At 39.1% G+C, this 27,425-nt stretch overlaps 1 protein-coding gene across 1 annotated transcript in view; it reads left to right on the top strand.

Annotated features, from left to right (window-relative positions):
• Positions 1-26,775, top strand: part of mboat1 (membrane bound O-acyltransferase domain containing 1) — a 150,397-nt gene extending 123,622 nt beyond the window's left edge. Inside the window, exons 11-13 of the mRNA XM_079445877.1 lie at positions 20,208-20,340; positions 24,894-25,045; positions 26,016-26,775. Of these exons, the coding sequence (XP_079302003.1) occupies positions 20,208-20,340; positions 24,894-25,045; positions 26,016-26,088 (358 nt within the window). The 3' untranslated portion in view covers positions 26,089-26,775. The remainder of the gene's footprint in view (positions 1-20,207; positions 20,341-24,893; positions 25,046-26,015) is intronic.
• The last annotated feature ends 650 nt before the right edge of the window (positions 26,776-27,425 follow it).

Genomic DNA, 27,425 nt, shown 5'->3' with positions numbered 1-27,425 from the left:
AAGACCCTGTCTCCTAGACGGCCATCGGGACAAGACCATAGGAACTAGATGAGCCCTTTGCACAATCTGACTCTGCTGCAGCCTAGATTTAAACGGCTGATTTTGTCTGGCCAGAGGAGAATGACATTATTTCGACACACTATTTCCCCGTCTAAATACTGTAAAGCTGATATAAAGCCACCTAGCTTTATATCAAGCTGATGTAAAGCTGCTTTGACACAATTTGCATTGTTAAAAGCGCTATACAAATAATAGTGACTTGACTTGACTCCTACCATAGCATCCCTTTTCATTCAGATGGTGACGGATGGTGCAAGTTGACACTGTTGTACCCTGTGTCTGCAGATCAGCTTGAATTTGTTTGGAAGTTAATCGGGGTTCTTTATCCACCATTCAAACAATCCTTCGTTGTAATTTTTCATTAATTTTGCTCTTCCATCCATGTCCAGGGAGGTTAGCTACAGTGCCATGGGCTGTAAACCTCTTGATGATATTGTGCAGAGTGGACACAGGAACATTAAGATCTCTGGAGATGGACTTGTAGCCTTGAGATTGTCCATGTTTTTCCAAAAAAATTTCTCTCAAATCCACAGACAACTTTTTACACTTTCTTTTCTCCATGCTCGGTGTGACACACAACACAAAGCAATTATTTCTTACAATTTTGACAAGGTGCCAATAATTTTGTCCAGTCCATTTTTGAGTTCTGTGTGAAATTTTATCAAGTTTGACTTTTCTTCTCTTTTTTTTTGTGTTGCAGTGCAAACAAAAACAATAAGCACGTGAATACCAATATATATATATGAGGGGCCGTACAAGCCATAATTCATTCTGGTGCTCTCAGACACATACATTCTCCTTTCACACACATACATTTCTAGTCTCACACACATTCTCCTTACATATACATACATATATTTCTCCTTTCACACATATACATTCTCCATTCTCATACATACATTTCTGCTTTCACACACATGCATTTTCCTTACACATACATACATTTCTATTCTATTTCTATTACTGTTTATTATTAGTGTTTTACTACTTTAATTATATGTATGTTTGCACTATGTCTGTACTTTCTGTAATGAAGCTCCTGACACCACGACGAATTCCTTGTGTTTGTGTGTTAACACACATGACAATAAAGCTCTTTCTGATTCTGATGAAAAGACAAATTCACTTTCTGACGGCAGGTGGCACGTATAGAACAGCAGTAGCAATATAGCGTTTCCACCGCTGTACACAGCTCCGCACTTATAAACACTCATTTAATACTGTATGTATTTTACAGAGGTAAGAGGAAAAGAAAATGCCATCAAAACTTTTCTGAAGACAGTTCTCCTCAGAAATACATTCATAATAACCCCCACCTCAATTCAATATTTATGGTTTTCTTCCAGTATTTCGAGCATCTCAAACAATTAATTTGTTCTCTGGTACAGTATTTTATCTGCTTGCGCAACTATTCTCTCCTCTTTGTGTCTGTCTTCAGTGCATCTTTGTAATATAATGATGATCACTACGTTTGTGTTACCAAATAGTGTTCTGTCAGACAGGGCCGGCCCAGGCTCTGTTGCTGTCATGATACAGAAAGCGTTTAAATTATTCCAACATGACGTCAAATTTTATGATTTTTTCATTGGTCAATTTTATTTTATTCTAACATTATTTTAATCAGTTCGATGATAGATCAGTACTAAAAGTATGTTAACTTGTCAGAAATTATTTTGCTTAATATATGGGTGTAGGAGCGCATGATGGTCACAAGAGGGCGAGATTTATCATGTTGTGCCGCATCCCGTGTAGACGGCATCATTATTATAGGTTCTATATTGAATCATGCTGGGCCGCTTGCGTCCGGTGTAGTAGTTTAGGTGTCAGTTTAAATGCCGGATACAGTGTTGCCAGATACAGCTACGAAAAACAAACAAAACTATCTAAAAAGAAATAAACCGCAATGAGTCTAAAGCTTGAGTAATGGAAATAATATAAAAATATCGCTGACCATAGAGGCTTATAGTAATTGTCTCTGGCAACACGGCTGAGGCTGCGCCTAACCTGCCTTACGTTTCCATCATACTCCTTCTGTTTCCACTATACTCTCTCACAAATACATACTCTTCTCTTACATATACATATTTTCTTTAGACATACATGCATTTTCTTCTTACACACATTTGTTTTTTATAATATTAAATGTATACTTTGAATACATTTGCAAAAGAGCATAAATGTGTGCATAAAATATATGAATATGAGAGTTAAATATATGTATGAGAATATAAATATATGAATGTGAGAGGAGAATGTAAGTGTGTGAGAGCACCAGAATGAATTATGGCTTGTACGGCCCCTCATAGGTAAGCGATTACATTTTTTTAATCTAATACATGATGTGGCGATTCATTAATTTTTAAAAGAATTATTATTAGGAGTGCAAAACATACAATATACGGTGAACACAAAAACAGAAATAGAACATCAATGATAATAACAGCAATGAAAACAAACAGCAATGACAATCTGAATAATAGTTGTAGTATTTAAGTAATATTAACATGCATAATATGTCAGGGTTCTGTCACATCAGTCTAGTTTATTCATGGTTTTGTGACGGAGCCCTGATACTCCCTTCTTGTCTTGTTTTCTGGTGAGTGCGCGGCTTCGAGTGTGCTCAAGCTGCACGCTCTCTCGTCTGCGTTGCTCTGTTTCATGTTGGGGCGTGCTGTTCGGATCCCGGCACTCCTGTCTTGTTCAGACTCGGTTCTGGTTTTGTGTCGGGGTTCGGACACTCACGCTCCAGGTTTGTTCTTGCTGTGGGAGTGTGCGATTTCGAGTTCGCTCGGGCCGTGCGCTCCTCTGTCCTCTGTGTGTGTGTGTGTTTTGTTAGGCATGCGGTTCAGTTTCGGCCGCGTGCTTTTTCTCATTTTGTTATACTCTGTCTATACCCACCTTGTTTCCTGATTATTGGTTAATTTGCCCCACCTGTGTTTACTCGTTACCCTCCTCATTTGCTCCCTTTATAATCTCCTTGTGTTTGCAATCCTGTGCCGGTTTGTCGTCGATTTTATCCTGTGTGAAGTCCTGTCCTGTCCTGTCCTGTCTTGTCTTGTCTTGTCTTGCCTTGTCCAGCCTTGCCAGTCTGTTTTCCCCTACGGGGTAGTTTTTGTTGTTTATTTAATTTTTATTATTAATAAAGCCCTATTTCCTCCTGCAAGTGAGTCCTCGCTCTCATCCCTTCACCCACACCTGACAGAACGAACTGGCCAATTATGAGGACTCAGCGGAGGAGGGGCTTGCGCCGTCCACCACACTCCACTCTCTCCAGCCCCCTGTACCAATGCATCCTCCAGTTCAAGGCCCTGAGCTCCCTCCGTCAGAAGGGCACCTGCCAGCTCCGCCCAAGCTCAAGCTCCTTGCCCTGCCGGCTCCGCCCAAGCTCAAGCTCCTTGCCCTGCCGGCTCCGCCCAAGCTCAAGCTCCTTGCCCTGCCGGCTCCGCCCAAGCTCAAGCTCCATGCCCTGCCAGCTCCGCCAAATCTCCTTGCCTTGCCAGCTCCGCTCAAGCTCCTTGCCCTGCCGGCTCCGACCAAGCTCAAGCTCCTTGCCCTGCCGGTGCCGCCCAACCTCCTTGCTCTGACGGCTCCACCCTTGTTTCAGCTACAATTTTTTTCCCCAAAACTTACTAACCACGCATAATATTTTTTTTCTAAAAAATGCAAACATATACATCCACCTTGGTCACATATTATTGTAGCACAGTTTGTGCTGAATACAAAAAAAATACATGTTGGTCAATAGTATGTTATAAGTAGCTGAAATAAGCACAAATATCAGGGCATGTCAAAATGTCTCAAGGTCCCCAAAATCACCTCAGACCCCAGAGGGTTAATAATAACAATAATAATGATAATGATAATAGTAATGAAAACACTCATAGTATTGCTAAAACCTTGTATAAATATGCATAATAATATGCAAATAAATAATTACAATCAGTGTGTCACATTTGTAAGAGTTGAATGAGGTCTGATCTGGAGTTTTGTGGTTCCAAAGTATTGTAAGGAGGTGAAAAATATTCTAGGGAGATGTAGTCTGTGAGCAAATTTTTCCAATGCGCTGTGAATAGTGTTTCGGGATTTCCAGTTCAAGAAGATAGTTTTCTTGGCGATGGCTAAATTGAGAGTTGATAGATCACCCTGTAGACAGAGTAAGGGGGATAGTTGGATAGGGCAGCCCAGGAGGCAGGATAAAGTCCAGAAATCGGTATCAGGAGCAATAGAAAGGTCTTCTTCCCATTTTATTGTTGGTAAAGTTATGGTTTTATTTGAATTGGTTATAATTTTGTATATTTTGGGAAGTAATTTTTTAGCAGTGGAGAAAATGGACGAAACATGAAGAGGGAGAAGAAATGTGTTGCACACAATGCACGACAGTGAGTTAATAAGACGCTACACATTAGATCGTGCAGGGATCATGTTTGTGAACAATCTTATTAAAGACATGCTAACATCTCGGACACCACGCAGAAATGCCATAGTGCCAGAAATGGACATAATCACTACATGAACATATTTGGCAACTGGAAAAATGCAACTATGCAGCAGTGATGATTTGGGTCTGTTACAGCACTTATTATGTCGCTGTTCATTTCTATAAAATACGTTAAGTATAACAGCATGGTAAATAAAAAATAAAGAATATATATGCATATATAATGTGTGTGTGTGTGTGTGAGAGAGAGAGAGTACGGTAAAACAGGAAAAATTACAAGTGAAGGCTTATAATAAACCCTACTCTTAAAAGTGCTCTTTTATTTCCTTCTTGGACAACCAACCAATCACAGTCTTCAAAAGAATGTGTCATAGCTAGCAACGGGGTCAGCCCCGCCTCCTAACTAAGATAAAAGTTTTTGTCTTTTCCTCGCTCAGAGTTGCTCTCAGATTGGTCCTGAATCACTTTTAAGCTAAGACTCCTAGTTAGAAAATGTTTAAGCTAAATTAGGAGCTCTCTAAAAGGATTCTTAGAAACTTTAGGAATCCGTTGATTTCGTTTAGCAGGAATTTTAGTTTTCTTAGTTCATTATATATTACATCTGTTGGGTTATTTGTAATATTATGTATATGTAATATTTCAAGTTCTTTTATTTTTTCTTCTAGTCTGTTTTCTTCTTGTTTTTCTATTTTCCTTTTATGGACGAGAACGATATGATTTTACCTCGTAGTACTGCTTTACTTGCTTCCCAAAGCAATGAGGCTGATGACTTTGGAGAGTCATTTATTTCTAGGAAGGATGTCCACTCTCTTTTAAGATAACTATCAAACTCTGGGTCTTTAAGGAGAGATATGTTAAAGCGCCATCTACTGGTGTGTTTATTTAAATTAGTTGGATTCCATATGAGTGTTACTGGAGCATGGTCACTGATGCTGATGGGCTGGATTTTGTATTCAGAGATGTTTGGTATGATCGAGTTACTAGTTAGGAAAAAGTCGGGAGTAGCTTTGATGAACTGGCGAGTAATATGTGTATTCTCTGTCAGTTGGAAGCTGCAGCCTCCAACCATCGCCAAAGGCCAAAATCTCTCATGAACTGTATTATTGTGGATTGCCAGTGTCGTTTATTTCTTGTGGATCTGTCAAGTGATGGGTCAATTACGGTGTTAAAATTGCCTCCTATAATTACCAGGCAATTGGAGAAATTTGAAATGGAGGGGAAAAAAAGTATTAAAAGAGGAAGGGTCATCTGAATTTGAGCCGTAAATGTTTGCAATTGTTACCGGGTTATTGTTAATTGATATGTTTATGATAATAAAACGTCCTATAGATGAAATAGATGTATTATGAACAAATTGGATTTTTTTGCTTATCAAGATACATACTCCTTTGTTTTGAATTATAAGTGGCTGAAAATTAGTGAGTGAATTGTGCTGATCCATAATTTGAATATCGTGAATTTTTTTTTTTTTTTTACTTATTTCAGAAAGTGAAACTTTCATATATTCTAGATTCATTACATGTAAAGTGAAACATTTAAAAGGTTTATTTAGTTTTATTTTTTAGCCACAGGCTGATCGCTTCCATGCCACACCTCACTGATGCTGTAATTTGTGCTAAAGGAGCCTGGACCAAGTATTGAGTGCATAAATGAACATACTTTAAAGTGCTTGAACTTTTCTGTTTTGCAAATCCATTTTTTTTTTAATTGATGTCAGGAAATATTCTATTTTATGATTTTTTTTTTCATGGATTTTTGACTTTCATGAGCTGTAAGCTCTAATCATCAAAATAAAATAAAAAAAAACTTTTGAAAAGTTTTACATGTAATGAATCTAGAATATATGAAAGTTTCACTTTTTGAAACAACTTCCAAAAACAAATCTGGGCCTATGTTGCTGTCTGGGATAGGGCCTTGAAAATGAAGATTCCAAAAGAAAAGTTTATTACGAACTAGAATCTAAAATCATAATGCAATATCTTTAATACTTCTTGAATTATAGGCACACAAACTTGGGAAAAATAATATTTATGGCACTCGGGCAGTTATGTCCAGTGCAGTTGTTTTGACGCAATGAAACAAGATATATCTCCAGTTTCAACATTATTTGTTCTTCAGACATTCCTCTTTAAAAGAAAATAAGTATCATATTTTTGCAAAGTGACCCACATTTGGTTTTTGACAACTGAAAATCTGTACAATTTAATGTTTTACCCCTGGAGCCATATTGAGATCCCAATATCTCTTGGAACTTATGATCCAAGATGGCGGCGCGATCAGACGCAGCGGCTGCTCCGGGTCCCAAAGACGGTGCTTTTATGTCTTTTAATGTCATCTGTTCGTCTCCAAATAGTGTCAGTTTACCGCTAACTCTTAAGGAAATCACCCCAAAACTCATCTATGATCGCTTAAGTCTTTTGGATATCGGCAACGCATACAAACAACATCTCTCGCCGGCGGCTACTGAGAAGCTACGAGGCCTTTGTTTACTGCTGGAGCCGGACCTCGAGACCGCCTACTGATGCTACCCGCACAAGGCAGCATCACAAGCGGTGTGAGAGATGACAGAAGCGCGGTAAGCACGGAGGTATACGAGCTAGGCTAAGAGCTAACCCCACAAGACTGGCTCTTCCAACACTCATGCTCTAAAATGTTCACTCTCTGGAAAACAAACTGGACTTAATTCAACTCAGTCGGTCTACACAGCATGAGGCAAGGGATTGTTGTGTGTTTATTTTCACCGAAACATGGCTAAACGACAACATCCCGGACCCATTCAGCAGCACGGGCTAACCTGCTACTAAGCGGATAGAGATTCATCACCGCGGAGGTGGCTTGTGTGTGTATATCAACAAAGACTGGTGTAACAATGCTGTGTTATTATCAAAACACTGTTCATCGCTGGTGGAGTTTATGTTTGTGAAGTGTCGACCGTTCTATCTGCCGCGGGAGTTTACGGCCATTGTTATCGTCGCAGTCTACATCCCCCCGTGTGCAAACGCTAAGGACGCGTTTCGTGAACTGTATAGCGCCATCAGTGAACAACAAACAAATAACCCTGACGGCTTTTTCATCATAGCCGGTGACTTCAACCACGCAAACTTAAAGACAGTTTTGCCAAAGTTCTACCAACATGTGAACTTCGCAACAAGGGGAAACAACACACTGGACTTTGTTTACACAACAGTAAAAAAACGCTTACAAGGCTGTACCCCGCCCCCACCTTGGGTACATCACTGTTATGCTAATCCCAGCATATATACCACTTCTCAAACTCGCCAAGCCGGTTCAAAAGCAGATAACAGTATGGCCAGACAATGCCACCTCAGCACTACAGGACTGCTTTCCAGTGCACAGACTGGAACATGTTTAAAGAGGCAGCCACCTACAACAACCACACAGACCTGCATGAGTACACTGAAACTGTGACTGCTTACATCAAAAAGTGCACTGATGATGTGACAGTCACCAAGACCATCACCACAGGTGCAAACCAGATGCCATGGATGACAGCAGAGGTTCGTGGGCTGCTAAAGACCAGAGATGAAACATTCAGATCAGGAGATAAAGCAGCCCTCAAAACAGCAGGAGCCAATCTGTCCTGTGGCATCAAAAATGCAAAACGGTCATATGCTCAAAAAATCAACAATCACTTCACAGACAGCAGAGACACACGGAGCCTGTGGCAAGCCATTCAGACCATCACTGACTACAAGCCCCCGCCACAGGCCTGTGATGAGGACACATCCCTCCCCGATGCACTCAACCACTTTTATGCACGGTTTGAAATGCAGAAGGACACACCTGCACAAAAACTGCCCACACCTCCCAACGACCGGGCGCTCTGTCTGTCTCCAGCCGACGTAAGGAAGACCCTATCTAGGATTAACCCACGCAAGGCTGCGGGTCCTGACAACATACCTGGCCGTGTTCTGAGAGACTGTGCTGCACAGCTGACAGATGTGGTTACAGATATCTTCAACACCTCGCTGAGCCAGGCAGTCGTCCCCACATGTCTCAAATCCACAACAATCATACCGGTACCAAAGAAATCACCTGTGTCCTGTCTAAATGACTACCGTCCAATAGCACTGACTCCAATCATGATGAAGTGCTTTGAGAGGCTAGTCATGCACAACATCAAAACCAACCTCCCCAACACACTCGACCCGCTCCAGTTTGCATACCGTCCAAACCGCTCTACGGACGATGCAATTTCATCCACCCTCCACCTGGCTCTTACCCACCTAGAAAATAAAGACTCCTATGTTAGAATGCTGTTCATTGACTTCAGCTCGGCATTCAACACAATAATCCCACAACAGCTCATAAATAAACTAAACCTGCTGGGCCTTAACAATTCCCTGTGTAATTGGATCCTGGACTTTCTAACCGGAAGACCTCAGCCAGTCCGTGTCGGCCACAACACCTTGAGCACTACCACACTGAGCACAGGTGCCCCTCAAGGCTGTGTGCTCAGCCCGCTGTTCTTCACACTGCTGACCCACGACTGCACTGCCAAGTTCAGCTCCAACCACATCATCAAGTTTGCTGATGACACAACAGTGGTAGGTCTCATCAGCAACAACGATGAAACGCACTACAGAGAGGAAGTGGCACTCCAAAAAGGCACAACAGCGCCTACACTTTCTCCGACGGCTGAAAAGAGAAAGTCTTCCTCCACCCATCCTCACCACATTCTACAGGGGCACCATCGAGAGTGTGCTGACCAGATGCATCACTGTCTGGTACGGGAACTGCAGTGCTGCTGACCGCAAGACCCTCCAACGGATAGTGAACACAGCTTCAAAGATCATCGGTGCCCCTCTCCCCTCCATCCTGGACATTTCCCCTACACGATGCTCCAGCAAAACCAACAGCATAGTGAAGGACGCCACCCATCCCTCCCACAGTCTCTTCCAGCTCCTACCATCAGGAAGACGGTACCGGAGCATCAGAGCCCGCTCCGCCAGACTACTCAACAGTTTTTTCCCCCAGGCTGTGAGAGCCTTGAACTCAAATCACCCCGCCCCCTCTGAAACCCCATGCAAACCCCTACCTCCTGAAACATGGACATCATCCTGCACTGTTCCCCAACCAGCTGCTTGACTCAAAATGTCTTTCTTTGCACATGTACAGTATTTGTGAAGCATTCGTATAGTTTGTATTTTTTATCCTTTATTCTTTTAGTTTGTATAGGGTAAATACTTATAGTATACTTATAGTTAAAATCTGTCAGTAGGATAGTTGTGTATAGGTTTATAGTGTTTTTTACTTCATTGTTGTATGTCTGTATTTATGTAGCACCGTGGTCCTGCGAGGCACGACATTTCGTTGTATGTCCCCACATGTAGCGGAATGACAATAAAGCTCAACTTGACTTGAAATGAATCATATAGGGCCTTAAAAATCAATATGCCAAAAGAGAAGTTTGTTAAGACCCAATATCTAAAACATCATATATTAAATCAACAATATATTTCATACTTTTTGAGTTACAGGCCTGCAAACTTTGGAGAAAAAACTTAGTGCTCTTTCCCCATTTTTGAATGGTCACCATTGGCACATAATGCAACAAAGATAGCTAAACTCAACATTTTACTAATAGACCTACCAATCTCTGTGTAAAAGTAACATTATGATGCAGCCATCTTTCTGAAGTCATATTTACCCCCCCTGTAATTCGGCTCTGAATCTCAGGTGAAAATTGCCATTTTGACCCCCCCTCTACAAAAAAAGTGGATTACTCAGGAAATATTCATCCATGACATTTAATATTTTGACTTTCATCACTAAATATGTTTATCTTTCTTCAGAAAAATATGAGCAAATAATATTAGCAAATATTAGCAAAATCAAAAAGTTGGAAGTTTCTGAAATTTGGTTGATTTGTCACAGAATGACGCACTTGTCATTTCATGAATCATGCTCCAAAATAGCATATCATTATTTACAGCAGATTCTCACGATTAAAATGAGTCCAAAATAAAAACAATCCATTGCGTTTGCATTTTTTGTGTGTAAATAATATCCAAACCCATCAATTAAATAAATCAGTTTGAGAGCTTTATTGAACACTTGACAAGAACAATGTAAACCTTAGAATGTTTCTGTGTTTTTATATATTATTTTATAATTTCTTTTAATATAATTAAGTACCATTTTAAAGCTTAGAAATTAAACTTTTGAATGCATCCAACCATTTTGATAAACTCCCAACAAGTGCTGAGTAGTCCAGCTAAACCAACGATCCAACGCCAATTCCATTGGTTTCTAACATGGCAAATCTTATTGCAGAGCAGAGGCGGACAAAGTAAACAACTTCATTACTTGAGTGAAAGTACAGATACTACTGGTCAAATACTACTCCACTACAAGTGATAGTTGTAAAGACAGATATTTACTTAAGTAAAAGTACAAAAGTACATGCTTTTAAAAGTACTTAAGTATCAAAAGTAAAAAGTAAATGCATTGTTTTATTGTCGCATGTTACAATACCTTATGCGACTAATGCAGCCTACTGAATACACTGATTAGCTTGTATTATCTTTGGAATTAAGGCCTTTTATGTTACAAAACCTATAGAAATGGAACAATTGAATGAAGATAATCATCTTTATTTTTTATTTCACACACTTACAGCTACTTTGTAACTTTTAGATAAGTATTAAAATTAGTTAAAATGAGTTCTTTTTCAAAGAGATATTGAAGGCTATGATATGGTTCATTTTAGGCAAACAAAGCAAACATTCAAAAGAAAACAAATATTTACACTTTTTTAGAAAACTGGAACATACTCTCTCAGTATGGCCATGGGTGTGCACGTTGCGCCAAAGAACATCTCGGTTGCGTATGTAACCCTCGTTCCCTGAAGGAGGGAATGGAGACAGCCATCCCCTTCTGCTGTCCTCCGTAACCGACAAAGAGCTGTTCTGAGATCCTGAAGCTCGTGAGTTCTATCCACGTACTGTCGCAGTGCACGTACAGGACAGAGCAAAGCTAGGGCTGGGTCTGCCTCCTCAAGGGGCAGCGCTTGCAGGTTCATTACCTGGTCCCTGAAGGGAGTGGTAGGAACCTTGGGCCTCAGTGTTGCACTGGAGTCAACCGGCCCAAACTCAAAGCACGATTCGTCGACCGAAAATGCCTGCAGGTTCCCTTACCCTCTTGAACGAGGCCAACGCAGTCAGGAGTAGGGTTTTCATAGAGAGATACTTCAACTCGACTGACTGCAAAGGCTCAAAGGGGGCAGTTTGTAGGGCTCTTAGCACCAATGCCAAATCCTAAGAGGGTAGGGAGGGAGGCCTAGGAGGATTTAACCTCCTGGCCCCCCTAAGAAACCTGACAACCAGATCGTGCTTCCCCACCGACCTCCCCTCTACGGGGTCATGGTGAGCGGAAATAGCAGTAACATAAACCTTAAGGGTGGAGGGGGACAGCCTACTCTCCAACCCTTATTGCAAAAAGGAAAGCACAGCTCTGATTGAACATCTCTGGGGGTCTTCATGGTGAGAGGAACACCATTCGATGAACAGATTCCACTTAAGAGCATAGGCCCATCTTGTGGATGGTGCAAGTGTTGAAGCGATAGTAAGTGCTACCTCCTGGGGTAGGTCACCTAGAACCTCCGCGTCCCATCCAGGGACCACACGTGGAGTTTCCACGGTCCGCCGCAGCACAAAGTTCATGTAGAACCACCAGGTCGTGACCACCATCGTGCAGGTCTTTCAGGGCTTTGGCCTGGTGGACCTGCAGTAATGAGCAGTCATCCCTGGAGAGAGAGAGCTCACCCTCTGATGCAGCGATCGACATCTGGTCGTCAGGGGGAGCACTGAAGGAAACGGGTGGTGAACCCCATTCTGCAGAGGTCCCAGCCCGCTCCAACGGCAACACCACTGGCTGCAGAGTGCTTGAGGGGTGAGGAACATCTCTTGGGGAAGCCCTCACCATAATCCTCAAATCACCTCTGACTCCAACAGACGCGGCGGCACCCCGAGTGCCGGGATGAATGCCGGATCGCAGCAGTGGCAGAGGGACTCCGCCATGTTTGACATAGCAGTCTTCTGTGCAACTCCGAGATGGTCATGTCCCCACAAGAAGAACATGAACCATCCACGAAAGCTTCTGCAGCGTGCTGAATGCCCAGACATGTGAGGCAGCGATCGTTACCGTGCTGAGGCGTCAGGAAACGACCACACCCAGAAACGCACGGGTGATTAGACATCTTTAAAAAGACGCGATCACCCATGTTGCTCTTTTAGAGAAATTTGCTCTTTCAGTGCTGAAGCATGCAGGGGAGCTGGCCACTGCACACTCCTAGTGTGACTGTCTTCATGGAAATCGTTTTTTCTTCCCGTGAGATCGCGACCACCACTGCTGCACTGTAACGGCCGCGCTCGCTCGCTCTTTCTCACTCACAGGATAGGAGAGCAGCAGCCTCTTATACTCACGCTGTGATCAGCGGCAGCTGGATGCAATGATCGCATGCCAATGTCCATTGGCTTGTTTAGTTACACTCGAAGTGGATTGGTCTCTCTGGCAAGATCCCAATTTTGACGGTCATCCGACGTGACTCTGAGTGACCGACTGAAAGTGAACCATCTTTTTGAATTTTGCCATCAACTGATCATTGTTCAGAAAATGCTCCGAAATCAGTGAACTTCATAGCATGTGGCTAGGGTTGGGTATTGCTTGAATTTGATCCATTCTGATTCTGAATTCAATACTTATCGATTCCCAGTTTAGATTCCAAAATTGTAAAAAAGTGAAGTAAAACATTTTGATCTGTGTGATCATTTAACCTACTTATTGAACATTTGTTTGCAAAAAATATATGTATTCATGTGCAGTGTTTTGACAATAAAATAACGTTCATATTTATATAATTCCTTGACCAGTTTTTAGATGCAATTTACCAGTAGGCCTGAGTAGTAAGGTTTTTTATATATATGGTAATAGCATTTTAAGGGATATATTAGCTTACCATTATTGCCATAGTTTAACTACAAAAAATTGACTATAGGTACTATAATGAATTACAACAAATAACATAATTATGGTTACTATTGTGAGAGAATAGTTCATTTGTGGATACTGTGATTTTACTGCAAATGCCATAGTTACCCTAGTTACTATAGTAAAAACATGGTTAATTTTACAAAGGGCTTTATAAGTAAACAAATTGTATGCAAGTTAACACAGAATAAAAAAAAAACTATACATTTTCTTTGTCATGTAGATCAAGGTGTAGGTAATTATTATTTACCGTATGCCGATCATTTATCTTCTGTGATCTTTGATTGTAGCGCTTGGCCTACGTAAGGCATAACATACAGTTGTCTCTTTAAAAATCAATGTGGTGAATACACAGATGATCACACCACACTATAAATATGTGTTTTTTCATCTTTTATTAGGCTATATTATTTTCTTTTTTAGAGCGCTTTTAGCTGTGTAGTAGCACACAGTCGCACACGTTTACATTAGTGTAGCGGAGAAGTTCCCGAGGTTGCCAGATTTGCATAACAAAGTCAGCCAAATATCCATTCAAAGCTAGGCGGAAAACTGAAGGCTTAGAAATACTGTAAGACTTGGCAACACCGGAAGGTCCTGGCGGATTTTCACAGAAAAAAGGGTTTAGTGAAACTGAAAATGCACTCACTTTAAAAACTGCTACGTAACGACTTTCGATTTAGGGACATGTTGAAGTAGCAAGTTTCCAGATACAATAATACTCAAGTAAAGTACAGATACTCAAAAAGTGTACTTAAGGACAATATTCAAGTAAATGTACTTCGTTACTGTCCACCTCTGGTGTAGAGACCCTTGAAGCATGAGCATGCGCATTCAGTTATTAACACTCGATCATTGTAGTCATATTGGCCTAGCTGCATAACTATCAAATATTAAATCACTTGAAGCTGTAAATCTGTGCAATAAGTACGTGAGCACTTTTAAGGAGTAAAAGAGACCTTCACTGTGATGATTTTTTTTTTATCTAAAATGGGTATTCAGTAAAGTATATAGTTCTATTTTACAGTGATTCCTGGTTCTTTTTAAAGGATCAAGCCACAAAACCAGTAATTTAATTTGTGCATATAGCCTACATATATAAAAAAGGATAAATAAAAAATATAGCAGATAAAAGATACAAACATTTATTGCTTAAACTTAAGCAACAGTAATAATAATATTTGAAAAAAAACGTGCAAAAATATATTGTTTCAGCAAGGTTTTTATTCCCATTATCCACTCATAAAACCCCAGTTCACGCTGTTGGTCAGGGCTATTTGGTATTATTGTCTTATTTGTCACTGTGGTTGTTCTTTAAAATGAAACCAGACTTGTGTTTTTGTCCGTTGTCTTTTACAGTGAATTATCATCAAGTTCACGTTTATTCATAAAACACGTTTAAAAACAAGTGTTGTACCAAAGTGTTGTACAATTTATACACAATCTAAAACAACAACAAATAAAAACTCATAAGATAAAAATAAAAGCATGCAAGATAGACCATAAACAACAATATAACCCACTATTCTCAGGCCACACATAGGCTAAAGAGAATAAATGAGTCTTCAATCTGGATTTAAAAGTGTCCAACATGGGCGAGGATCTCACGGCAACTGGAAGTGCATTCCACTGTTTAGGAATGAAAAAGCTGAAAAAAAAAAAAAGAAACTGAAAAAGCTTAGTCTTTACACAAAAATCTTGACACAGAATATGGTTTTAGGAGGTCAGCAATATTCTGAGGTGCTAGTCCATGCAGAGCTTTATAAACCAACAGCAAAACCTTAAAATTTATTCTGTATTTAACTGGTAGCCAATGCAAGGATGTGAGAACATGTGCTCTCTCTTCCTAGTGTTCGTCAAAAGTTTATTATGGACCAACTGCAAACGATGAATAGAAGAATGAGATAGACCCATATATAATGAATTGCAGTAGTCGAGATGTAATAAGTGCATGGATCACTACTTTTGAGAGGAACTGTTTTAATTTGGCGATATAACGGAGATGAAAGAAGATGACAGAATTGATCTGCTTGTCAAATAATAACTCAGAATCAAAGACAACACCTAGGTTCTTAACTTGTTGTGCAGTGTTAAAGACAGGGAATCTAGTTGGTTTCCAATATTAGCAACACACAATGAAGATCCAAAAGCAATAGCCTTAGTTTTGTCGTCATTTAACTTTAGGAAGTTTACTGACAACCAGATATGAGGAGAACCAACTTAATGCAACCCCCTGAATGCCGCACACTCTCTCTAGATGATTTAATAAAATGGAGTGATCTATTGTGTCAAATGCTGCACCGAGATCCAAAAGAACTAAGATGACCCCATCTCCAGAATCCAAACAACGCATATCATTAGTTACTTTTAGCAAAGCACCAGGGACGGTTTAACGCACGTGCCCAGGGCACTGGACCAGAGGGGGGCCCAGCCGAAATACCGCTACTCCCAGAACTCGATTTCAACCGTGCCCCCTCAGATTTTTGAGGCAAGTGGATTTTGAATGCAGCTTCCAAAAGACAAAAAAAAAATAAAAAATTGCTGAATAATATTCAGTTTTACGCGCGCTCCCTGAATGAATTCTGCTCTCTGCCGATTTCTCAGTCAAGCCAGCTGCGGTTTGAAAATACACGGTCAGGCCAGCAGCACCTTTTTTTTTTTTTTTGGTTTGCGCGTCTAATCACGCACTTACGGTATGGGTGCTGAGAGCGTTCAAAATGGGTGTAAAGATGCTGTCATAACTGCGTTTAAAAACATTACTGCATAACATGTAATTTAACCCTAAAAAGACCATAAAGCGACATCAGAATATCAATATAAAAAAAACCTTTTCAAAATCACTGCCTTGATCAACACAAAATATGTGTGATTTGAAAGCTTAGAGTCTGACCTTCACAAAAAAGTGGTCACTTTAACTCATAAGTAGTGCTGATTTATTTGCTGATAAAAAAAAAAAAAGTTTCATAATTTAAGAAATATGATTTTTTTTGTGTTATGATATTCTGATAGTCATATGTCATGAAAAGTCATGTCATTTGAAAAGTCTCACAGAGTAGAATAAAACAAGCATAATTGTATGGGTCTTTGACTAAACTTGAGTTAAGCATTACTTCAAATTCAAAACAACAATTTCAAAACTGTCAAGGGCTGAAAGAAAGGCTACCTTGGTTCCAAATGCTGTAACTTTAGACTTTTTCATGATCTCACCACAACATTTAATTTACATACAGCACACATGTTGGGGAACTTCACCAATTTTTTTTTCTCCTACCTCATTTCGGTCCCACTTTATATTGTGTTCCTAATACCTGTGTACTTACATAGTAATTAGTTGTGCTTGTAGTATGTAACCACAGTGTGAGTACACATTGGTACATAGTATCTACAGCTCAAATTTTTGTGTAACTACACATATTTAACAACCCACTGAATGGTATTTGTAAGTACAAATGTGTAACACGACTAACAGCACTTTTTGGTAAAGAAAGTGTTACACTTTATATTAAGTAGACCGTTCCTATGGATCTACCATGTAATTACTTTGATGTTACACAGAAGCAACCAATAAGTTAGGCTTTACATATAAATTGTGGTTGGTGTCCAGCATGTTACACATTATATTAAGTGGACAGTTCCTGAGGAGTTAACATGCAAGTACATTGGTATTACAGTGGTGCATCAACTCGAGATCCAAATCCTCCCACTTTACATATCCCTAAGCATACCCGTTTCCACCCCCTGGATCAAATTGTCCCAATTACTCTTATACATAATGTTGTTACAAAATGTAGTTATATAATTCCTGTTACACGAGTACTTAGTGATGTGAAAAAGTGTTGTTACCAATGTCCTGTTACACATTTGTACTTACACATACCATTTTGAGTGTTGTTACTTGTGTGTAGTTACAGAAATATTACAGCTGTAGATACTATGTACCAATGTGTTCTTACACTGTGGTTACATACTACTGTACGTACACATCTAGTTACTATGCAAGTACACAGGTATTAGGGACACTTAATATAAAGTGGGACCGATTTATATCAAACGATACCTACCTTTTGAAACTCCTTGCAACAGTCTTGGAGTTATGAGTCATTATTTTTGTGTATGTCACTAAGAAAACAACAGTTTTTAAAATGCCTTCAGGGAGTGAAGGGCTAAACAAAAAGGCCTCTTTTGATCTAAATTTCTGTGAATTTTGGATACTTTATGCTACCCCCCCCCCCAATCAAACAATACCAACCTTTTGACTCGAGGAGTGGCTCAGTACCACTTTTTCAGAACTAATCCCAATCTGATACCAAAAATTATGAATATCGTCCGATATCGATGCAATATCAGTGCAGTTTTTTTGTTTAATTCAGTGTAGAATTCCTATACCTTAATGTGTGTTGACCTGATCATCACTCTTTTGTGTGTTACTTGCTTTTCATGAATGTATTTTACAACAATACAAAGAGAAATGTGTAACATTTTAGTCGTACACTTAAAATTAAAAGACATTTCGTGAAGTCTTGGCCTAATGTTTAGAGAGTCGGACTCGTAATCCAAAAGTTGCGAGTTCGAGTCTCAGGCTGGCAGGAATTTTAGGTGGGAGGAGTGAATGTCCAGCGCTCTCTCCACCCTCAATACCACGACTGAGGTGCCCTTGAGCAAGGCACCGAACCCCCAACTGCTCCCCGGGCGCCGCAGCATAAATGGCTGCCCACTGCTTTGGGTGTGTGTTCATGGTGTGAGTGTGTTCACTGCTGTGTGTGTGCACTTTGGAAGGGTAAATGCAAAGCACAAATTCCGAGTATGGGTCACCATACTTGGCCGTATGTCACGTCACTTTCACTTTTAAATGTATAGCACAGTATTGAGGCAGCAACATATGACAGATAAGACGAACAAGAAAGGCTATTAATAATCTTTCATTGCACAAAAGTATTATGACACCAATACAGAGTGGCACAAAGCGATTATGTGCATCTCGTGTGCAGAATGATGCACTTGAAGCAACATGGAGTCACAGCGCACAGGCACAGTGCTCCACATAGAAAAGTTCAAAGCACAAAGGGAAGAGATATTGATGCGTAATGTATTAATGTATGTGAGTTAGTTTGAGATTTTTTTTTTTACAGTTTTAAATTTCAGTTACTTTGCTCATGAAGAACAATTCATAGTGCTCTTTACTCCAGTGTTGTGATCTAACAGAAATAAACTCAATTTAGAAACAGCACAAAACTCCAGTAAGATAAAGTCCTTTTATGCAAAACCATTTATCTTTATTAACAGATCAAGTATAATATTAGGAAGATTGAATCATCTTGGAGAGCGTTTCTTTGTCTTGACTGTCGTAACCGAATGCGACATGCAGTTTGAATGCTGAATGGACAATGAAAGACAGTCGGAGCAGAGAGAAGAGTTTACGTGAACTTGACTTAAATATTCATCTGTACCTCACATCAAACTATGGAACGTCTTCAGAACCTCTTTAAAAATAGTGCACCAAAACTATTATAGTGCTTTATAATGTTTTTTTTGTGGCTTTTGTGGGGCTGTGCTCATGAGAGGTACTAGCCAGCATTGTTGTGAAAACATGGGTAGAATGGGAGGGTCAGTTAAGTCATTTTCCAGGCTGTAAATCCTGGATGCATCACAATGACAGATGTCTTCTAAAGACACTCCATTTGTTAATGCCCATGAGAAAGGCATGGATTTGGCACAATGAGCCTTCACTCCGTGACTGTAAACAGGTGTCAGAGAGAATCACTCTTGGGCAGAGCTACCCATAGCATCAACTACTGTTACATCATCAAAGTGACCAAACTTGGAAGGGAATTTGTTATTAAAGGGGTGGTTGATTGATTTAAATTTTTTAACTTTAGTTAGTGTGTAATGTTGCAGTTAGAGCATAAACAACATGTTATGATGCTCAGAGTTCAATGTAAAGTGAGATATTTACTTTTAAAGAAATCACTGTTTAAGGACTACAAAAAAAGGCTGATAGGAACTACAACGAGCTTCTTCTCGGGTTTGTAACATCACTAACCCCGATGTTCACATAAATCCTGCCCCCGGGAAAATGCAACTACCCGTAATGGTAAGGGGGCATGTCGTTTCTAGACAACGTGCATTAAGCGGTTAGTGAATCACAACACACTGAGCCAGCTAACCAATCTGAGCATGATTGCATATTTCTGAGGGAGAGGCTTCACAGAACCAGGAACTCAACAGATCGTTATTTTGACGAGAATGGAAAGAGCGGTGTAGAAAAAAGGTAAAAAATGCGAATTTTTTTTTTTTTTTTTTTTTTTTAACGTAGCATGAACATGTTACAGTGCACCCCATTGACACAATCAAGCCTTAGAAAAAAGATGATCAACCACCCCTATAAGTTGTTCACTGTCTACTCAGAATCAAAATGTCAAAATACTCATTTTATACTATTATTCTCTCATCCTTGTTTCATCTATATTGTCATGTCTAATAAAGGCATAAAAGGCCATAAATCTAACTTTAAAATGAATTAATAAATAAATTATTACAAAGCCTCTTTCCATACAATGCACAGTTCTAAGTGACTAGTTATACTGTTGTAGTGATTATATAGGTATTTTTATTTTATCTCATGGTATGTCATTATATATAGATCAGTGGTATATATCTGTTCAGTGTCATTTCTCACAAGCTTTCATTTGTTATGCTTCAGTGTATGTTATGATCGAGCACCATATTACTGCATGCCACTCACATTTGTGCTGTCGGCCATCTGGCATGGAGTTTACCCAGGATACTACTTTACGTTCATCACTGCTATACCCATCACCTTAGCAGCTCGCTCTGTAAGTCTCTCTCTCTCACACACACACACACACACACACACACAAACATACAAATAGATTCTCTCCATTTCTCCTCTAATGACAGTGCAAGTTACCTACATCACTTTCATGCCATTCATATTTACCTTGTGCTGTTGGATTGGTTGCACTGCATTCTATGTCACATTTCTGGCCATATATGCGTATGCAAAAGCTTTGGGTCTGTTGAAATATTTTTGAGAATAGACTGTATGTGACTGCTTGACCAGTTGTGATGCATTCTAATCACTTTAAATTTTTTTAAACTTTAAATTTGTCAGGTAAGAATTACAATTTGCTTTAAACCACTAAAACCTAAATCTTTTAACTGACAGTTGTGAATAATTATGTATTAAATAATTCATTCATAATTATTACATTATTATTTGCATTAGTTAGCACTAGAAAACCTACTATTGGCTGTGATTTGTTTTGTGTGGATATTCATATTGTACATTGATCATTCATTCACTTTAACCAGATTAATAAGCAGAGGATAATTTATTGAAGTAAAATAATGACAAGTGTGTTTGAAATAAAAAAGCATGTTGAATTGCACTAGTTGACAAAAAATACATTGCATTGCATTACATAAAAATGCTTACATTTTGCATTTTCAAGGCATTTTCATTTATTGTTTCTCGGTCTATTTTTATAATATACATTTGTTTGTTTATTATAATTTAAATTTATAGTTAAATTAATTTAATATATTTCTGTTGTGTGTATATACTTTATATATACACTCACCTAAAGGATTATTAGGAACACCATACTAATACTGTGTTTGACCCCCTTTCGCCTTCAGAACTGCCTTAATTCTATGTGGCATTGATTCAACAAGGTGCTGAAAGCATTCTTTAGAAATGTTGGCCCATATTGATAGGATAGCATCTTGCAGTTGATGGAGATTTGTGGGATGCACATCCAGGGCACGAAGCTCCCGTTCCACCACATCCCAAAGATGCTCTATTGGTTGAGATCTGGTGACTGTGGGGGCCATTTTAGTACAGTGAACTCATTGTCATGTTCAAGAAACCAATTTGAAAAGATTCGAGCTTTGTGACATGGTGCATTATCCTGCTGGAAGTAGCCATCAGAGGATGGGTACATGGTGGTCATAAAGGGATGGACATGGTCAGAAACAATGCTCAGGTAGGCCGTGGCATTTAAACGATGCCCAATTGGCATTAAGGGGCCTAAAGTGTGCCAAGAAAACATCCCCCACACCATTACACCCCCACCACCAGCCTGCACAGTGGTAATAAGGCATGATGGATCCATGTTCTCATTCTGTTTACGCCAAATTCTGACTCTACCATCTGAATGTCTCAACAGAAATCGAGACTCATCAGACCAGGCAACATTTTTCCAGTCTTCAACCGTCCAATTTTGGTGAGCTCGTGCAAATTGTAGCCTCTTTTTCCTATTTGTAGTGGAGATGAGTGGTACCCGGTGGGGTCTTCTGCTGTTGTAGCCCATCCGCCTCAAGGTTGTGCGTGTTGTGGCTTCACAAATGCTTTGCATACCTCGGTTGTAACGAGTGGTTATTTCAGTCAAAGTTGCTCTTCTATCAGCTTGAATCAGTCAGCCCATTCTCCTCTGACCTCTAGCATCAACAAGGCATTTTCGCCCACAGGACTGCCGCATACTGGATGTTTTTCCCTTTTCACACCATTCTTTGTAAACCCTAGAAATGGTTGTGCGTGAAAATCCCAGTAACTGAGCAGATTGTGAAATACTCAGACCGGCCCGTCTGGCACCAACAACCATGCCATGCTCAAAATTGCTTAAATCACCTTTCTTTCCCATTCTGACATTCAGTTTGGAGTTCAGGAGATTGTCTTGACCAGGACCACACCCCTAAATGCATTGAAGCAACTGCCATGTGATTGGTTGATTAGATAATTGCATTAATGAGAAATTGAACAGGTGTTCCTAATAATCTTTTAGGTGAGTGTAGATATATTATACTATTTATTATTTTAAAATGTATTCATTTTTCATATTTGTATATTGCATATGTTATGGAGACGTGAGACGTGCGGATCCATTTGCAAGGCTTTTATTTAGAGATGTGGTCATAAACACAGGCAGGGTCGAACAACATCAGGCAAGCGTGGGTCTATGATTGGCGAACGATATCCAGAGGGCTTGAGAAAAGGGGTAGTCCGATAACCTGAGCAATAATCCAAATGAGGAATGAGCAGTGTCCGAACGGCGAGACAAGGGTTAATCCAAGATACCCGGGCAGGAATCAGGTTACAAGGCTATAAACAAAATAAACTAAACTAAGACTTAGAAAACACGGAAGGACTCCGTAATGTAGCTATCACTAGGAGAGCGATAAACGCTAGACAATACTGGAACTAAACAAACACAGAATGGCTCGGTAAAGCAGCTACCACTAGGAGAGTGATAAATGCAGAACAATACTCAGAGATAAACATAAACACAGAATGGCTTGGTAAGGCAGCTAACACTTGGAGAGTGATAAATGCAGAACAATACTCAGAGATAAACATAAACACAGAATGGCTTGGTAAGGCAGCTAACACTTGGAGAGTGCTAAACGCAGAACAATACTCGGCGATCTGTGAAAGGAAGTCCATGGTTTAAGTAGGGTGTGTGATTGTGTGATAGTTCTCGTGTGAGCGTGTGATTGAGACAGCTGGGTGTACTTATTGCAATCAGCTGTGTATGTGCAATCAGTGCAATGGATGATGGGAAATGCAGTCCAGTGTTATGTGAGGTGTGAGAGTCAATATGATGGAGAGGCGACCTCTTGTGGCAGTCAGACAAAAGACCACGAACCGGATTCATGACAATTATTATGTTTTAATTAAAATTTTAAATGTATAAATGTATTATATTTCTATTTTTATATTGCTGCAATTATAGTGCTGATCCACCATTCTGATTGATACGGACTGAGAAACAGAATAAGAAAGAAACAGACAAATATTAGCGTAGATGCCATTCTTCTTATTATGTAACGAGTACATCATATGTTATAGGGGGTGTTCCCGGTTCCGGTTGATCTAATTAATGCAGCCTAACAATCCTTTAACGGATTTGAATAATAGAATCGTATTAGTGTGTTATGTGTAAGCCAGGTTAAAGAGATCGGTCTTTAATCTAGATTTAAACTGACTTTGAGTGTGTCTGCCTCCCGAACAGTTTTAGGTAGATTGTTCCAGAGTTTGAGTGCTAAATAGGAAAAGGATCTGCCGCCCGCAGTCGATTTTGATATTCTAGGTATTATCAAATGGCCAGAGTTTTGAGAACGCAGTGGACGTGGAGGACTATAATGTGATAAGAGCTTGCTCAAGTACTGATGAGCTAAGCGATTCAGGGCTTTATAAGTAATTAACGTGTGTGTGAGTTTGTTTGTTTGTTCACTACTCACTGCTGTCTTTTTCCGTTTCTCCTCACAGCATGTGACCCAACAAAATTAATTTCTAGTTTCAAAATTACTTCACACATTCAGCTTTAAATACAATAAGTATCGGCTGTATACAAAGTGACCAACATTTGGTTTTCAACCACTGAAAATGGGTATTATACAACAGTCTAAATATGGGGCCTCAATGAGGTCCCCATGTCTATGGGACTGAATGATACAGAATCTTGAAAATAAGGATTCCAAAAGAACGGTTTATTAAGAACTAGAATCTAAAATTATATTTTGATATTTTTAAGACTTCTTGAGTTATAGGCACACAAACTTTGGAATAAGAATACTTATGGCACTCAATGCAGTTGTTTTAGACAGAAGGAAACAAGATGCATTTCTAGTTTCAACATTATTTGTTCTTCAGACATTCATCTTTAAAATTAAATAATTATCATATTTTTTGCAAATTGAACCACATTTGGTTTTTGACCACTGAAAATGTGTACAATTTATCGATTTACGCCATATTGAAATTCCATCTCTGGAACTGAACCATATAGGGCCTTAAAAATGAAAAAGCCAAAAGAGAACTTTGTTTAGACTCAATATCTAAAATGACATATATTGATAGATAGATTGATAGATATATTAAAACTTTTTTATTATAGGCCTGCAAACTTTAGAGAAAAAAAAAACTTAGTGCTCTTTCCCCGTTTTTGAATGGTCACCATTGGCACATAATGCAACAAAGATAGCTAAATTCAACAGATTTTGCTACTAGACCTACCAATCTCTGTGTAAAAGTAACAACATGATGCTGCCATCTTTGAGTCATTTTTACCCCCTTGTAATTTGGCTCTGAATCTCAGGTGAAAATTGCCATTTTGATCTCCCTCTACAAAATAGTGGATTACTTAATAAATGTTCATCCATGACATTTTGACTTTCTTCACAATACATGTTTATCTTTCTTTAGAATAAATATTAGCAAAATCAAAAAATTTTAGCCAGGGGCCTCTGGTTGAGTTGACATGGAATGATCCTGTTGCATAATCAGTTTATCGCTCATCTTTCTTAGTCACACCTGCCAAACACCCACTCATTCACTATTGCATTTGTTTTGGTTTGATGTAATCAGGTGCGCAGAAACCTCCGGGAGTATTTCTTGTCTTCTCGGCAGCTCAAAATCTGCTACGATGTTGTGACATGGGCTGCCACTCAGCTGACTGTCTGCTACACTGTAATGCCCTTCCTTCTACTTGCAGTAGAACCTACCATGCAGTATTACAGGTAAAAGCTCAGTTATGTGATTTGTGTAGTATGTCTGGTCCTCATTGCAGCTGGTGTTATCCAGTCAGCATATAAAATTAACAGCCACGGTTTTTGTTTTTATGTAAATTTTAAGGGGAGGGAAATCTGAAATCGTACCACAATTGGAGTGTAGAATGCAACAAAGTAGGACCTCTTTTAAATAATTCTATAGTAGTCCTAACAAACGATTGTTCTGACAACAACAAAGAATACGTATATAGATTGTATAGGTAAAGAATAATTGACGATGGGCCATTTAATTATTAGAAAACAATGCCCACCTAAGGTGGTGACCTGTTTATCATCTTAAATTCATACAAAACAATTGTTCTAGCAACAAAACTTACACTTTTCATGTAAGTTACACTTTTCTACTATAAACAATACAGTTCTCTGGTTTCATTTTACAGTAAATACAGTCAGTAACTGAGGCACAAGATGATAACTGTTGTGTTTGAATAAAATGAGCAAGAGATTGGCATATGTCTGTTATGGGGTATAGAAGCGGGTGGATGCTGTAGGGGTTTTGACTGCATATATTTGTGCTTTTTCAGTTGCTCTGCATCAAAACTATGGAACTTAATTTTCATCAGTTGTACTCCATTTCAGTGTTTAAATGACAGATTAAAACAGATGATGGATTTTTAAGTAGCTTTTTTACATTTATATACAATGATATACTTTTTTTCTGTTCTTTGCATGTCTGCATTATATATTGTGAGGATATTTATCCTTGATTGCAATGATACAACTTTATTATTATGATGATGATTATTATTATTGCTAGTACTACTACATAGTACTAGTACTTGTCAAAACCTTATTTTTTTTTTCATTTAGACCACCTTAGAACATTTCTCTTGTTGTTTTTAGTGTAGTTTGATGATATGTTTCAGTATGTTGTTAGTGCTAATAATACTTGTCTTTTGGTTTCTTCTCTGTCTTTCAGATCAATGTACTTCCATGTGCATGTCATCAGCATTCTGGCTATGATGTTTCTGCCCAGCAAACCCAAAACATAATTTACTTTATTTAATAAAATAAATAATAATAAAAGCTTAGCTGGGCTCACTCTCAGGCCACACCTGAGCTGTACACAATACGCACAGCATAAGTCACCAGGGAAACAGTCCATTCAATCAAAATAACACTTACTCAAAAGCAGCTGCAGCAATGGTTTCACAAGAACCTATAATGATTTATGATAAACAGTGCCCTCCAAAAGTGCTTCATATTCAGATAGGGGGATGAAACTCTAAAAGTGCTGAATTTCTTAGCTGGTAAAACATCTATGTCTTGAATCACCCAATAATAAAATGTGACATTCTGTAGTTTTGTCTCATATTCATATTTTAAACATATTTGCAAATGTCTTGACTCCACAGGCAACAGAGCAATTTTTTCTTTACTGTTCCAATACTTATGGAGGGCACTGTATATGGTATGTGTTCTAAGGAGGCAAATATCAGTGTTTGTCAGTTTTACTAAGTAAAAATGTTGCCTATTTAAGCGTCTTTTAACACTGTATTTTGTCTTAGTTTGTGGTGTTAAGATGTCAATTTTAACAATGTGATATTACAATGTAGTATAATGGCTATACATAATGACAGGGAATACTATTGCAAATATCAACTGAAGAATAATCAAATTAGAATAATCAAATGTGTTATGAATAGTGGTGCCTAAATAAATATTACAGGTTTTTGATTAAAATAATGGGTATGTGCACATTCCTTTTTTTTTTCTTCCCCATCCCCAATGGGAGTCTATTTGCAGCCCTATGAATGGAACATAGGAAAATGATGAAAATTGGCACACTTGTAGTGATGGCCGTGAATAGTGATCTGACCAACTTTAGGGTCTCTAGGACCAACTATATAACCCCACCAGTTCAAAAATTCAACACTGAAATGTTGAAACATAACTCTCGAACCCCTAATTCTAGAAAAATGAAACTTAGTACATCAGATTACTCTCCTCATGCTGATCACAATCAATACATGGGTATCAATGACGTCTTTAGGACCGTAGCGCCCGCGCCACGAACGTCTATGATTCCAGGGGAAATGGCAGAAACGGGCTGTGCTAACGTTACTCAGACGAAAATCGCTCATCTCTCTGATAAAGAAAAGCAACGCTATTACAAGAAAATTGATATTTTGGGTTTTGATCCGTATTTACTTCCGAATCAACTTCTGACCCCGCTGAAATCTGTTGTTAACTTGCCAAACATGTCTTTTGGCGACATTTACATCTACCTCGTCCACAATCCTTCTCCATACAGCGGGGAGTCCCTCAAGGCATACAAGAGCACTGAAGCGTACATGTATTTTAAATCAGGATGGGTGAATGATCCTCG

Source organism: Barbus barbus, assembly GCF_936440315.1.
Source record: "Barbus barbus genome assembly, chromosome: 21".
NCBI classification, from domain to species: Eukaryota; Metazoa; Chordata; class Actinopteri; order Cypriniformes; family Cyprinidae; genus Barbus; species Barbus barbus.
This window is presented reverse-complemented; position numbering and strand designations above follow the sequence as displayed.